The sequence below is a fragment of the Pan troglodytes genome, chromosome 3 (genome assembly GCF_028858775.2).
Source record: "Pan troglodytes isolate AG18354 chromosome 3, NHGRI_mPanTro3-v2.0_pri, whole genome shotgun sequence".
Taxonomy (NCBI): Eukaryota; Metazoa; Chordata; class Mammalia; order Primates; family Hominidae; genus Pan; species Pan troglodytes.
Window position 1 is genome coordinate 7,848,015 of NC_072401.2, and position 14,388 is coordinate 7,862,402.

A 14,388-nucleotide genomic window follows, 5' to 3' on the forward strand; every position below is an offset into this window, starting at 1 on the left:
CCTTTTTCCCTCCTTCCTTCCTTTCTTCTCCTTCTCCTCTTCCTTCCCTCCTTTATCCTCCCTCCCTTCCTCCTCCCTTTTCTCTCCCTGTCTCCCTTCTCCCTCCCTCCTCCCCCCTCCTTCCTCCTTTTTCCCTCTCTTTCTCCCCTCTTCCCTCCTCCCTCTTCCCTCCTCCCTGTTCCCCCTCCCTCTTCCCCCATCCTTCCCCTTCTTCCTTTTTCCCTCCTTCCTTCCTTTCTTCTCCTTCCTCCCCCTCTTCCCTCTTTTCCCCCCTCCTCCCTTCTTCCTCCCTTTCTCTCCCTTTCTCCCTCCCCCCTCCCTCCTCCTCCTCCCTTTTCCCTCCCTTTCTCCCCTCTTCCCTCCTCCCTCTCCCTTCCTCCCTCTCCCTTCCTCCCTCTCCCTTCCTCCCTCTCCCTTCCTCCCTCTTTCTTCCTCCCTCTCCCTTCCTCCCTCTCCCTTCCTCCCTCTCCCTTCCTCCCTCTTTCTTCCTCCCTCTCCCTTCCTCCCTCTCCCTTCCTCCCTCTCCCTTCCTCCCTCTCCCTTCCTCCCTCTCCCTTCCTCCCTCTCCCTTCCTCCCTCTTCCCCCTCCCTCTTCCCCCATCCTTCCCCTTCTCCCTTTTTCCCTCCTTCCTTCCTTTCTTCTCCTTCCTCCCACTCTTCCCTCTTTGTCACTCCCTCCCTCTTCCCTCCCTCCTCCCTCCTTCCTCCCCTTCTCTCCCCTTTCCTTCCTCTTCCCATGTCCCTCCTCCCTCTGCCTCCTCCCTTTCTTCCTTCCAGACAGGCTGAGTTCTCCCAGGGATTTTGACACCGTCCAGAGATTCTAGGGAGAATTCCTCCCCAGAAGGGCAGGCTCAGGAGCCACTAGGACCGCTAAGGAAGATGTACAGGAATTCGATCCACGAGTGTCAGTGCTAGTGCTTAGACTCAAATACTCAAATCCAGTTCCCACATGTTCAGCGGGAAACTGTGGCCCAGGGAGGGAAACCTGTTCACCTGAGGTCACAGAGCCTTCAGGTCTGGCACCCAGAGCACTTCCAAAGGAATCCAACAAGCATTTATTGAGTGCCAGCTGTGTGCCTGGCCAGTAGAGGCTTGCATCCCCACTGTGGCCGGGAGATCTGTGTGGGCTTCAGGAGGGGGTAGTACTGGGTTTGGAGTTGATCTGAGGGTCCTGTGCTCTGGTGAACTGCTAAGAGACAGGCCCAGCTGTCTGATGTGGGGTGGTGGCAGCACCCCTTCCCTCCCTCTGCTCAGTCCACCATGAGCCAGGGCAGCAATTGAGTGGGCCACAGCATCCATCACACTGACCCTGCTGACCAGCCCTCAGTGTGCCTGCTCATAGGCCGCTGTTATGTGGTTGGACTATCGACCCCTAGCTGCGTCCAACACCCAGCACTGAGCCCGGCGCCCCGCAGACACTCAGCCCATCACTGGGGGTCACACAGGCCCCTCACTGCTCCACCGTGTTCCTCGAAGCCATACACTTAAATCCTACCATGCCCTCCAGTGGTCCCAGCAAGAGGCCCCCTCCCTCCTTGGGCCCCTGGGGCTTCCCACTGGCCTCAAACTCTTCCTGGGGATGACGCACTGCCTGTCTCCATTTCTTCACTGAAAACCAGGAGCTCCCCAGGGGATGCAGGGAGATTTAATGAAGTAGGCAGGTGAGGTGCTAATTCAGAGTCTTCCTCACGTAGAATAGAAGCTCAGTCAGTGCAACTGCCTATAGAGGGGTGAATAGAGTCACCCCCAAAATCTCTGTCCACCAGGAACCTCAGGGGTGACGCTATTAGATCCAGGGCCTTTGCAGATGTTATTAGCTAAGGATAGAGGTGAAATCAGCCTGGCTTTAGGGTGGGCCCTATATCGAATGTGAAATCGAGGCAGAGAGTGGGGCAATGCAGCCTCAATCCAAGGGACACCTGGAGCCCTCAGCAGCTGGAAGAGGCAGGAGGATCCTCCCCTGGAGCCTCCAGAGGGAGCTCAGGGCCCTGCCAGCATCTTGACTTTGGACTTCTGCCCTCCAGAACTGTGAGGGGACAAGCCACGCGGGTTGTGGTATTTGCACAGTAGCCTGGGACCCTAACCCATCACCTCAACTCACGCCCTGGCCCTGCCCTCCCCAGCGCACCTCTAGAATTGCCTTGTCTGGTTGAGTCTTGTTGCTTGCACAGCATTGAAAACACACAGGAAGAGGTCAAGAGGCTGCTGTGGGTTTTCTTTTTTTTTTTCATGTTCTTTGAAGGAGTGATGTTTAGAGTTTAGAATAATGGCCAGATAAGCAGCACCGCTGCCCTTGTTCTTTCCCCAGGAAAGGAAGTGGGGTGTGGCAGCGCCTCCTTACCGCATCTCTCTTCCCACCGGCCTGGCCTCCGCAGCACCCTGAGCTGTCTGCTGGAGTCAGGCGGTGCCCCTCCCCATCCCGCCGCCACTGCTCGCCAGCCAGTTTCAGGTTTTCTAACCACGATCCAAGAGTCTGAACTCTTCCGAGAGTCCAAGCTTGGTGAGTGCACTGCAGAGAGAAACATGCTCCCCATAGAAAGACGAGGGCATCCATCATTGAGGATCCTGTCCCCCGAGCACCCCTGGTCTGCAACAGAAACCTGGCAGGTTCCAGAGAGCGGGAGCTTAACTCGGGCCCTCGTTTTCTCGGACACAGCTCGGGGAGAGGCAAAGGCCGGGCACGCCCGCTGGGCATTCTCCAGCTTTGTTCCTTGCAATAAATCTTCATCATTAGATATCATCATGGCTGCACTTACTTATCTGAGAAGCAGATGCTCAGAGGAAATAACGCAGTGAGAGAGAGACTCTTGAGTTGCCCACCAGGAAAACACAGTCCAGGCAAGAGGCTTCCAGGAAGAATGGATCCCTTTCAGGTCTCTTGAAAGGGGTTCTGGGAGGCTGGACAACGGGGACACTTGCGGGGTGCCTGCAGGTTAAGGATGTGTGGTCACAGCCTTTTTTGTTGATGGGGACCCTGGAGATGCCTGATTCCAATCCTCTGATGCCTCAAAGAAGAAAACTAATGCTAAAATCCACAGTGGGCTGCCCAGGGAGCAGCTGTGGGTGGACATGAGCCCAGACCCCCCAATTGTGCTTCACCCGGGGGCAGTCCTGACTCCCAGCCCAGCCCTCCATCTTTCCCCAAGCAACATGGCACCTGAGCAGTGTCACCCCATCTTCCATGTCACCTGGCGTCCCCTCCTCCAGCCTGACACCTCAGGCAGCCCCAAGTCATGCCAACTCCACTTCCTGGGCCTACATCCTATCCTTCCTCTCACTCCTCCACCTCCTCAGTCACCTGTCCCCAACTCAGTCACCTGTCCCCACCTCAGTCACTTGTCCCTTCTTGCAGTCACCTGTCCCCTCCTGCAGTCACCTGTGCCCTCCTGCAGTCACCTGTCCCCTCCTGTAGTCACCTGTCCCCTCCTCACACCTGTTCCCTGCAGTCACCTGTCCCCTCCTCAGTCACCTGGGTCCTCCTGCAGTCACCTGTCCCCTCAGTCACCTGTCCCCTCCTGCAGTCACCTGTCCCCTCCTGCAGTCACCTGTCCCCTCAGTCACCTGTCCCCTCCTCACACCTGTCCCCCGCAGTCACCTGTCCCCTCCTCAGTCACCTGTCCCCTCCTCAGTCACCCGCCCCCTCCTGCAGTCACCTGTCCCCTCCTCAGTCACCTGTCCCCTCCTGCAGTCACCTGTTCCCTCCTCACACCTGTCTCCTCCTCAGTCACCTGTCCCCACCTGCAGCTGCAGCACTTTTCCCAAACAGCAGTAATGATGAGCCCTGCTATGCAGGTGCCACGACCCAGGCACCATTCAGGCAGATTCCACACGGTCACTTGCTCATCTGCTGGGACCGCATTTTCCAGGGGTCACGTGCCCATCCACTGCAGAGCCCCACACCTTCAGAAGATGCCCACCACCTTGGCACGTTGTCCAGACCAGCGTGTCCCTTAGGCCTAGAATCGGAGCCATTGGGGTCTTTCTAAATGTTCTAGTGGCCACATTAAAAAGTGAAGAGAAACAGGTGGCATGGAAAACCGTGGAAGGACCTTAAATGCATATCACTAAGCGAAAGGAACCAAATGAAAAGGCTGTGAGCTCTAGGATTCCCGGTAGGTCACCTTGTGGAAAAGGCGTAACTATGACGATGATAAAAGGATCGGTGGTTGCCAGGAGGCGGGCGGGGTGAGGGGGATGAATCGGCGGAGAACAGGGGATTCTTGGGGCAGTGACGCTGCTCCGTATGATACCACAGTGGGGGGGGGCCCTGTCATTCTACAGGTGCCCAGACCCATAGAGTTCAGGAGCCCCCGAGCTGGCCCTGACCTGAACTCTGCACTCTGGTGGTAATGTCGCGTCAGGGCGGCCTCCCTCACTGATTGTAAGAGCGAGTCTCTCAGCTGGGGGCGCTGACGGTGGGGGCCGAAGGTGTATGGGAACGCTCTCATTTCTACTCCATTTGCTGTGAACCTAAAACTGCTTTAAGAAATAAAGCCTATGGGTTTAAAATAAAGAACAGGTGAAATTAATTTTAATCACAGCTTTTAATTAACTCAATATATCCAAAAGATTATGTCAACATGTAATCAATGTAAACATTATAATGAAATATTTTACATTCTTTTTAATGCTAAGTCTTTGAAATCAGTGTATATTTTATAGTCCCAGGGCATCTCCATTCGAATGAATTCACCCTATTTCTAGTGCTAGGCGGCCCTGTGGGTCAGTGGTGCTGCCCGACAATGCGGGTCCAGCCCTCTCTGTGGCCCTGGGGACCGCCCGCCCCACCCACCTCCGGCCGCCCTGTTGTCTCTCACAGCTCACGTGGGGACACTGCTCCCGAACCAGCTCCTACACATACCTCAGACCCGGCTCAAATGCCCACTTGTGGTGGGCAGAGCAATGCCTCCCACAGACGTCCACGTCCTAATCCCCAGAAACTGTGACTATGCTACCTTACATGGCAAAGGGGACTTTGCAGATGGATTAAATGAAGGATCTTGGGATTATCCTGGATTATCCTCGTGGGGCCTTTGTAATCACAAGGAGGGAGCCAGAGGGACGTGAGACTGTGGTAGTCGGCGCTGTGACGGGAGGCTGTGATGGGAAGCAGAGTGGAGCGACAGACTCTGCAGTGGGGTGAGGGGCCTCGGGGCGAGGACTGCAGGAGGTCACTAGCAGGTGGGAGAGGCAGGGTGTGGGTTCTCCTCTGGAGCTTCCGGGAGGTGCCTACACTTTGATTAGCCCTGTAAGACCCCCTGCAGACTCCTGCCCTCCAGAACTGTAGATAATGAATGTGGCTGGTTTTAAGCCGCTGAGTCTGTGGGCCTTTGTTACAGCAGCCATGGGAATCTCACAGGCCCCCCCCAGGTGAAGTCAGCCTGCCAGTGTTTGTGCCCCCTCCGCTGAGCCTGGGGCCCTCATGCCAGGTGCTCCTTATGCACAGATGAGAGAGGAAGGGGACCCAGACTAAGGTGAGCAGGGAGATGTAGGGGTGGAATTTAAAAGCTTTAGGAGGAAATGTCAGCTGGTCAGTGCTGGATTAGACCTGGCAGTGGGGGCAGCCTGGGGGGCTGAGGATGGCACCTGGACCCCCTCAGTTTGATGTCCCCCTTAGCGTCTCCCAGGACTTTCTGGACGTGCCTGTTGGCATCGCTGCTCCCGGCTGCAGTGTCTGTCTCCTTGTGCTCTCTCTGTCTCTGTCTCTCTCTCTGTCTCTCTGTCTCTCTCTCTCTCTCTCTCTCTCTCTCTCTTCTCTCTCTCCCCCCAACACCAGCCAGCCTGTCACCCCCATGATAGCAGGGCACAGTGTCCATGCTGCCCATGGATTCCAGCCTCAGTGTAGTGATGGGACACACAGCAGGTACTCAGTATGCACACATCGTGTGAAAGAATTTGAATGAGGGGGTGAATTTGAATTCCTAGGCCCGTAGTATGGGCCTTAAAGCATAAAAATTTAAACAAATGGAATGAATGGGTGAGTGGGTGAATCAATGTTCCTAGTGTCTGCAGGAGTTGGACTTGGGAGTCGTGGATATCTGAGGAATTGGGTTTGCATTGTCTGCAGGGTGAGGGGCTTCCTAGGCACTGACAGCTGCTACGTTTTTTTTTGTTGTTGTTTTTTGTTTGTTTGTTTGTTTGTTTTTAGACGGAGTCTTGCTCTGTCACCTAGGCTGTAGTGCAGTGGTGCGATCTTAGCTCACTGCAACCTCCACCTCCTGGGTTCAAGAGATTCTCGTGCCTCAGCCTCCTGAGTACCCGGGATTACAGGTGCCTGCCACCTCACCCGGCCAATTTTTGTATTTTTAGTAGAGACGAGGTTTCACCATGTTGGCCAGTCTGGTCTGAAACTCCTGACCTCAGGCCTCAGCCTCCTGAAGTGCTGGGATTACAGGCATGAGGCGCCGTGCCTGGCCTGGACTGTGCTTTAAATGGACCTGCCTTCCCTGTCCTCAGGGCCCTTGTACCTGGAACGCAGCTGCCATCATAAAGTACCACTGTGGCGAACTCTCTCTCGGGGTCCTGGAGGTCAGAAGTCTGAGAGTGTTTTTTTCAGAGGCTCTGAGGGAGCCTCTGCCCCCTGCCTCTCTCCCAGCATCCGGTGGCTGCCCAGGTCCTTGGTACCCTTGGCCTGTGGCAACGTCACCTCACTTTGCCTCTGTCTGTGCGCGGCCTTCTCTGTTTCTGTGTCCCAATTTCCAAACTCTTATAACACCAGCCATACAGGACTCAGGGCCTACCCTCACCCAGCATGACCTCATCTTAACTAATTGCATCTGCAGAGACCCTGTTTCCAAATTAGTCCACACTCATGGGTTCTGGGTGCACAGGAATTTGGGGAACACTACTCAAGCCCATCCAAATTCCTTTCCCCAGCCAGGCACAACCTCTCTCCTTCCTTTCGGACTCTGTGCAAACATCACCTTGTCTAAGGGGACTTTCTACCACTCTGTCTGCAACCCAGCGGCCCCACCATCCCTCCCTCACCCTCCACCCGCACCCCTACACTGTTGATTCTTCTTCCCACCCTCATCGCATTTGATGCTGTTGTATTTTTGCTTCTTTCCTTATCGTCCATCTGCCTCCTTCCATGTCCGCTCCTAGAACAGACGTTCCTAGAGAGCAGGGGCTTTGCTCATGGGCTCCTAGCTGCAGGCCACACCTGGCAGGAGCTCTGGAGTTTGCAGGTATGAGCAGGCTCCTCTGGCCCAGGGCGGGGAGCAGGACTGAGGCCGGGCTGGATGCTGGGCTAAGGTGAGCAGAGCCGGGAGTGAAGGGAAGAGAGGATTGAGAGGTATTTGGGAGGTGGGATCGATAGGCAGGTCTTGGAGATGGCTCAGCAGGGTGGGGAAGGAAGGGGAGGCTTCCCCTGTGTCAGGCTCATAAACAGAACCATTTGTTTCTGCAAGGGTCTTGGAATTTTCTGGGTCTCTGGATCAGATCGATCCTCTGCTAATGGGCCTCCTCTCTCTGCGTCCTTCCCAAAGAAAATCAATTCTCTGAGATTTGAGAGTAAGTGCGTCCTAATTATACCTCCACTGGGCTTCTTTGTTCGCTCCAGCCTGGTCCTCCCTGGGGAGACCAGGGGCAGACAGAGGCCAGACAGGTCCTGAGGCCCCCTGCCATCCTGGGGAGGGGCTGGCCCCTGGGAGTTAGAGGGCTGGGGGTTGGGGGTCTGCTCTTTGTCTTGGTCTAGGAGGAACCTTGTGACCCTGAAGACTGTGAGGGACACACATTCTGGGGACCTGTGGCCACGTGGCCAGCATGCCCAGAGATGATAAACAGTCCATTTTTCTGGAGCCTCAGGTTCACTTGAAGATGTAGGGGGGAAACGTCTCCAAGTAGAAACCACCAAAGATGTGTTCTAGAAGCGTGTGAAATAGCTCCCAGTGGGGTGGGGCCTTTATGCTAAAGCAGCTCCAGGCCTGTCCCCTCGGCCCCCAGGGGACAAACTGGGTGAGTCTGAGAAGCACTGGCCTCACAGTCAGGCCACACACATCAGCGCAGGCCGGGCTCAGAGCCAGGTGCTGGGGTCTGAGGCAGGCGCACTGAAGCCTGGTTCCAGCCCAAGGCCCCCTTGCCCAAGCTGAAGAGTTGCCCCCAGTCCCCTGAGCTCAGCATATCTCAGCAGTGATCAGACATGGGGAAGCCTTGCAAGGCATGCTGCCCACGACAGGAGCCCCACGGCCGTGTGTTCCACCCCTGTGCCTCTCCCCACCTTGGGTCTGTGTCTGGATTCTGCATCGATAGAGCAGGGGTGAGATGGGAAATGCTTCCCCGAGCACCTCTGATCCTCTCCAGTACAGTCGGGGCATATTCTGCAATCCCAGTGTATTTTAATGGCTGATGATAAGAGGTGTTGGTTTCAGGATCTCTGGGACTTAATCTTCAATGGAGAATTAATTCCATGTCCTGATGCATGGATGGCTTCCAAACAACAGATATGAAGTTGCCTTTGTGGCTTATCTCCCTCTTCTTGCTGGGCAGCCAAGGCGCTTTAAAGCTCAGTGTACTCAGATTCTCCCTTGGCCAGGAGGGCCTTGCCCAAGGAGGTACCGAGTGGACAGCCCTGTCTCCCAGCACGAGCCCAGCAGACGCCACTCCAGGGTGGGCATAGTGCTTGGGGTCTGATTTCCAGCAGCTGCCTGAACTCTGGTACCTGCCTGCGGTCTCCTACCATCCTGTGCTGCAGGTGGTGGCCAGGGTGGAGGATGGGGCTCCCTGGAGGAGCTCAGAGTCCAGAGAGGGAAAGAGGCAAGCAGACAGGCCACAGGAATGCCTTGGCACAGCCACCGGCCTGAAATCAGACGGGCCAGTGTCAAATCCTGAGTCAGCCACTTATTAACTAAGTGATTTCAGGCAGTGAACTATCCCTTTGGAGGCTCCTCTGGTCACCTGTGAGATGCATGTGGTAACCTATAGCTGCCCGGCTCATAGGAGGCATCGGGGAGGAATGACTGGCTGGGATTTGGAGTCAGAAGGACCTGACTTTGGATCCTAGCTCTGGACCTAAGCTCCACACCTGTGTGAGTCCTCAGTGTTCCTGAGAGAGCCCAGTCTCCTCTCCTGCCTTGTCGGCATACACTGCCCCCAGGCAGAGTGCCCAGGACTGTACTCAGGGTGTCTGGGGCGCTCTGCCTGCACGGGCACAGGGCAGGGGCTGGACATTGTGTGGGCTGATGAAGGCTACTCTCGGAGGGTACATGGCTGATGGCTGTCCCCCTTTTCCCCCAGGTCATCAGATTTCGGGACGTCCTACACCAAGCTCACCCTCCAGCCTGGTGTCACCACTGTCATCGACAATTTCTACATCTGCCCGACCAACAAGAGGAAGGTAGGTACTGGCTGGGGGTGGCCGCCGCTCTGGCTCTCACCTTGTGCCGCTCACTCTGCAGAGCAAGGAAGCTGCTGCCCTGCCCTGCTGTCTCCTACTTTGGCCCAGGCCGGAGTGTGAGATGTTTCCCTCCCAGCTCTTGCTGCCACCCTTCCCAGTGCTACCTGACACCATTCTGTGCTTTAAACCAGAGGCCTGGCTTTGGAGGAAGGCGCCGCCTGCATACCTGGGGCACATTTGTCTTCCCCCTGGTTGGGGTGGGGGCATGCATCCATCAGAGCACAGCAGGGAGGAGCTGTGGGCCTGGAAGCAGAGACAGCAGCAGCTCTCTTGGGCTGGGAGCCCTCAGAAGGCAGTGCTGAGCAGGCCTGTTCTTCGGAAGTTAGTTGTTGATCCGGTTTTGATTATGCTGTGATTTCCATCTGAGCTCTCCTTGCTATTTCCTGGGTCTGGGGGAACTTCCTGACTTTGCTCTCTGACTGGCTGTACAACAGGAGAGAGGGGTCTTTCCGAGGCTACCCACCGTGGGTTCCGTGAAAAGACCCCTCCTGCAAATGTGTGTTTGTGTCCTGGCCCACCCCCTGAGCCCAGATCAAGGTCGGCAGAGGCACCAGGGCAAAGCTGTCCTGTGAACCTGACTCCATTCAGCAAAGCAGTTCACGGTCACAGAAAGGGACTCAGACCAGTGTTTGCATCCCAGCTCCCCTCTCTGTGCCCCAGTTTCCTCAAATGGGATGTCACCCACACCTCGCACAGGGAATCGTGAGCTCTAGGATCAGGCACCAAGAGCCCCTGCATGGTGCTCGGCATGAGGTGGGCACACAGGCCCCTGTGCTCAGCTCTAATGGTGACTTTGAAGGAGAAATTTGAGCAGCTTGGAGTCTGTGAGAATGTCCATGAATCAACAGAACATCCAGAAAGGGAGTTGTGCGGGATGGTGATGATTCCAAGGGTGCTGGAGTGTTTCGATGGTTGCGCTGGTGGCAGGTTCACAGGGGCTCAGAGGAGCTGGGTGCACTGGAGCTTGGCAGCTTCTGCTGAGACCACAGGCCTGGCAGCAGCAGTCTATGGAACGAGGGGGCTGAGATGCGTGCAGCCTTGATTGGGCCGTCTCGGTGGTCTCAGCCACGTTTGTTCATGGGATGTCCTCTCTCTTCCTAAAGCAGGTTGCTTTGCTGTTTTTGTTTTGTTTTGTTTCGTTTTTTTCTCTTCTTGATTTCTGCTGTAGGAGCTTCCAGCTGGACAGACTTGGAATGCAGAGGTGGGGAGGGCTACAGAGGGGAGGTGAGGGAGACCTGGCCCTGGGGACATGAGAGGCGCCTGCTGGAAGGCCATGTCTCGGCGTGTAGGGAAGAGAGGTGGGTTGACCTGAGCCAGCCCCTGCTTCTTCCCAGCCCCAGCCCTGGGGATTCACACACCCGATCTCTTTCCATCCCACAGTGGCCCAAAGAGGGAGGCATCATTATCCCCCTTTCCAGGGCAGGACATTGGACGAGAGAGGTGAGATTTGCTCAGTCTCACACCTGGTGGTGCAGGGGGCCTGGATTTGAACCCAGCTTCACCGAGCCCAAAGCTGAGGGTGGAGGGTGTTGTCCAGGCTTGGCAGCAGTGAGGCCTGTACCTGCTGGAAAACCCAAACCCTATGGGAGCAGGGGCAGACACTCTGCCTTCCAGCCCGACCATCACCCCTTCTTCCTGGGGTTGCTGTGATTCAAATTTGAGACAAAGATGAGTGGCTGGGGGCTGGCGCTGACCCAGATGAGGGCCCACACTGACCCCAGATTCCAGCTGGCAATGGAGGAGGCCACGCCCCCCACCTCCTGGCCCAGCTTTGAGTTCCTGTCCATCCAGCCGATCCGGTCCTGGTGGCCTTCCAGCGGCTGCCCTTCTCCACTCCATGCAGGGGACACTCTGCTCCTGTCCATCTGGTCACCAGCTGGGAGGGTCCACAGGCACCTGGGATGTGATGGTACCTCCAGGGTCAGCCCTGCAGGCCACGTCTGTGTTTGGAAATGTGAAGGGCAAGGCAACAGGGGCAGTAACGGAACCAAGAGAGACTCTGAGGCCCTGAGGTCAGGCAAGGTGTCACATGGAGACTGGGTCAGACAGTGTGAGGTCAGACAGAGCTGCTTCTGCATGGAGCAACCTGGGGACATGGCCATGACCTCCGCTGAGCCTCAGTTTCCTGGCCTGTAAAGCGGGCTGGTGGGAGGGCCCATGAGATGATACATAGAATGCACAGGGGATCAGCAGAGGGGTTCCTAGGCAGCACTGGGCCTTCTATGCGGGCCAAAGGCTGGGGCTCCGATGTGGGGTGCTCAATAGAACTTCCTCTACAGGCGGCACCGGGGAAGTATCTGCAGTCTTGAAAGCAGACAAGCCCTGAGACAGGTTATTTGAATCTCTGGGCACAGGCTGGATTTCAGAGCCAGGAGTTTGGACATTTAGCCTAGAAATATCACTGCGGGTACAGGATTGGGTCTGATGGTGGCCTGGCACCCAGCACAGAGGCTCAGCTGACTTTAAAGGAATGGGATGAATGAATGAGTGAATGAATGAGTGTCACAAACAGTGTGTGCTGCCGAGTGGACACTGTAGCGGCATCAGGTTTGCCTGGGTGCAGACACTGGATTTGCAGGGTGGTGTAGAGGACAGTGCCTGTGCTGGGGAGTCCCTATCCTCAGTCCAGCTCTGCCAGGTCCCCCCCATCAGGGAGCCACAGGTGTCTCACCTGTAAAGGGGACAGTGATCAAGGGTGGGCTTGACAGGTGAGTGCCTGGCAGAGCCTCACTCAAAATTACCATTTACTGTCAGCTGAAGAGAATCCCCCAAAGATGTCCCAGTCCCGACCCCTGGAACGTGTGAATGTCACCTCTATGGCAAAAGGGACTTTGCAAATGGGATTAAGTGGAGGATGTTGTGATGGGAAGGTTCTCCTGGGTTGTCTGAGTGGGATCAGCTCAGTGTCATCACAGGGTCCTTGTGGAGGGCAGCAGGAGGGCCAGGGCTGCAGGGGGAGCTGGGAGATGGAGCAGAGGCTGGGGCAGGGCCTGGATGGGGCCACAAGCCAAGGAAAGCAGGCGCCTCCGGAAAGAAGTTGGAAAAGCCAAGGAAATGGACTTGCCACTGGAGCCTACAGAGGAACCAGCCCTGCCAACACCTTGCCTTTAGCTTTGTGCCCTCCATGGCCAGAGGAAAATGAATTTCTATTGCTTCAAGCCACGGAGTGCATGGTGATTTGTTGCAGCAGCCACGGGAGGCTGACACAGCTGCTGTTTTGAGGAGGGGCTGCAGGGGTTGGGGCTGGGAGTAGGGAGGCCGGGGGTCCTGCTCTCCCCTCACCCACATTGTTCTGCCCACCCCACAGCCACCCAGATGGAACTGGCCTCCCGTGGGCCCTCCTCCTCCTGCTGACACACTGATCCTGATTCCTGTTGGACCCCAGGTGGCAGGAGCAAAGTCACAGGTGCAGACAGGGCTGGGCTTCTGGGTGCCCCGGTTTGGGCCTGTTCTCACCTCTCCCTGCCCACCTCCTCACCACAGGACAAAACTGATCTCTCTCCGGAAGGCCATGATCCCCTAGGTTGGAGGCACCAGGAGGCCCACCAAGGGCCTTGCTGAATCTGAACTTGTTGCTTCCAAAGCCCCTGATGCTGCAGGAACTGCTGTCTTGGAGTCAGGCAGGGCAGTTACGGTGCGGGGCCAAGAGTGCAGCGGATGTGGGGCACCGGGGAGCAGCAGGGGAATGGGATGAGAGGCTGACCCCCTGGCTTCTCTGGCTGGGGCATAGGGGCCTCTTCCTGGGTCTGAGTCTGGCCCTGTAGCCTACCTGCTCTGAGACCTTGAGCAAGTGTGAACCGCCCTTGTTCTGGGCTTCCTCATTGGTGAAATGGGGGTAGTAGCAGCATCTATACTGTAAGGCTGATGGAATTAATGAGGTGCTCCTTGTCAAGTGCTCAGATTCGGGCCTGGCCCTAGGGAAGACCCCATGAGTTACTCGTGTGACCCACCGTTATCCTTAGAGGGAAACACCGACACCCTCCTGGCCAGCCATCTGAGACTTTAGGTTAGGAACTGGCTGCAGGGTGACAAAGCCTCACACGTGTGGCCCCAGTGGGCTGTGTCTGTTGGAGGGATCACACATGGCCATGGAACAGAGGCCTCACCTGGTGGCTGTGCCAGGCATGGGGGGCATTGCCCTGGCCCTGCTGATCTGCACCCACCTGGTTCCCTCAGGCCCGGGTCAGGCTGCTTGCTGTTGGCATGGCCTGCCCACACCTGTGTTTAGAGAACAAATTAATTATCAGTGATGGGAACCAGGGCAGCGATTTGTTATCTAACTAACAGGGCGGCATATGTTTCCCTGTGATGCTCCTGGCAGCGCGCTTCTGCCTCAGGAGAATGAAACATTGGCTCCTGTCTGCAGAGGTGTGGACGGGCCACGTGCTGAGTGGGGCTAGGGACGCAGGTCAGGGAGGGCCAGAGAGCACGTGGACTCAGAGGCCGAGGGCAGCAGAGGGCCCAAGCTCTAGGCAGCAGGCTCCACTGTTCCTTCTCTAGTGGTACAAACTGTAGGAAAGTTCCTAATCTGCCTGCACCTCAGTTCCTTGTCTGTAGAGTGGGGTTGCGTTGGTGAATAAGGATTACCTGGGTTGATGCATATACGGTACCTAGAATCAAGCCCGGCACACAGTTTGATAGTGGTCTTGCAACAAGTGGGAACTCGGGCTGATTTGGTTTTAAATGCATTTAGATGCTGAAAAGCCACAGTTACGATTCCACATAAAACAAATTTGACTTTACATGTCAAGTAAGGAGTGGGGCAAGCCAGAGAAGCTGGTTAAGGCAGAAGAAGAGACTCAGGAGGTACAGGGCTGGTCTTCAGACACCAGCATGGTGGTCCTAGGGAACAAGAGCAGCCCATGACTGTGGGGCAGAGGTCAGGCGTGATTCCTCCCTACTCCTCAGCCGTGCACGGCCCCTGGCACTCAAACAGAACTCACGAGAGAAGGATGTGATGGGCTGGGCTGGGACACTTCTGGGAAAGATATTTC

At 56.2% G+C, this 14,388-nt stretch overlaps 1 protein-coding gene across 5 annotated transcripts in view; it reads left to right on the forward strand.

Moving 5' to 3' along the window:
- The window catches only part of SORCS2 (sortilin related VPS10 domain containing receptor 2), a 552,106-nt gene that overhangs the window by 329,764 nt on the left and 207,954 nt on the right, over positions 1–14,388 (forward strand). For all 5 annotated transcript variants that reach the window (XM_016951273.4, XM_016951274.4, XM_016951275.4 and 2 more), the window contains exon 3: positions 9,235–9,334. In XM_016951273.4, the coding sequence (XP_016806762.3) occupies positions 9,235–9,334 (100 nt within the window). The remainder of the gene's footprint in view (positions 1–9,234; positions 9,335–14,388) is intronic.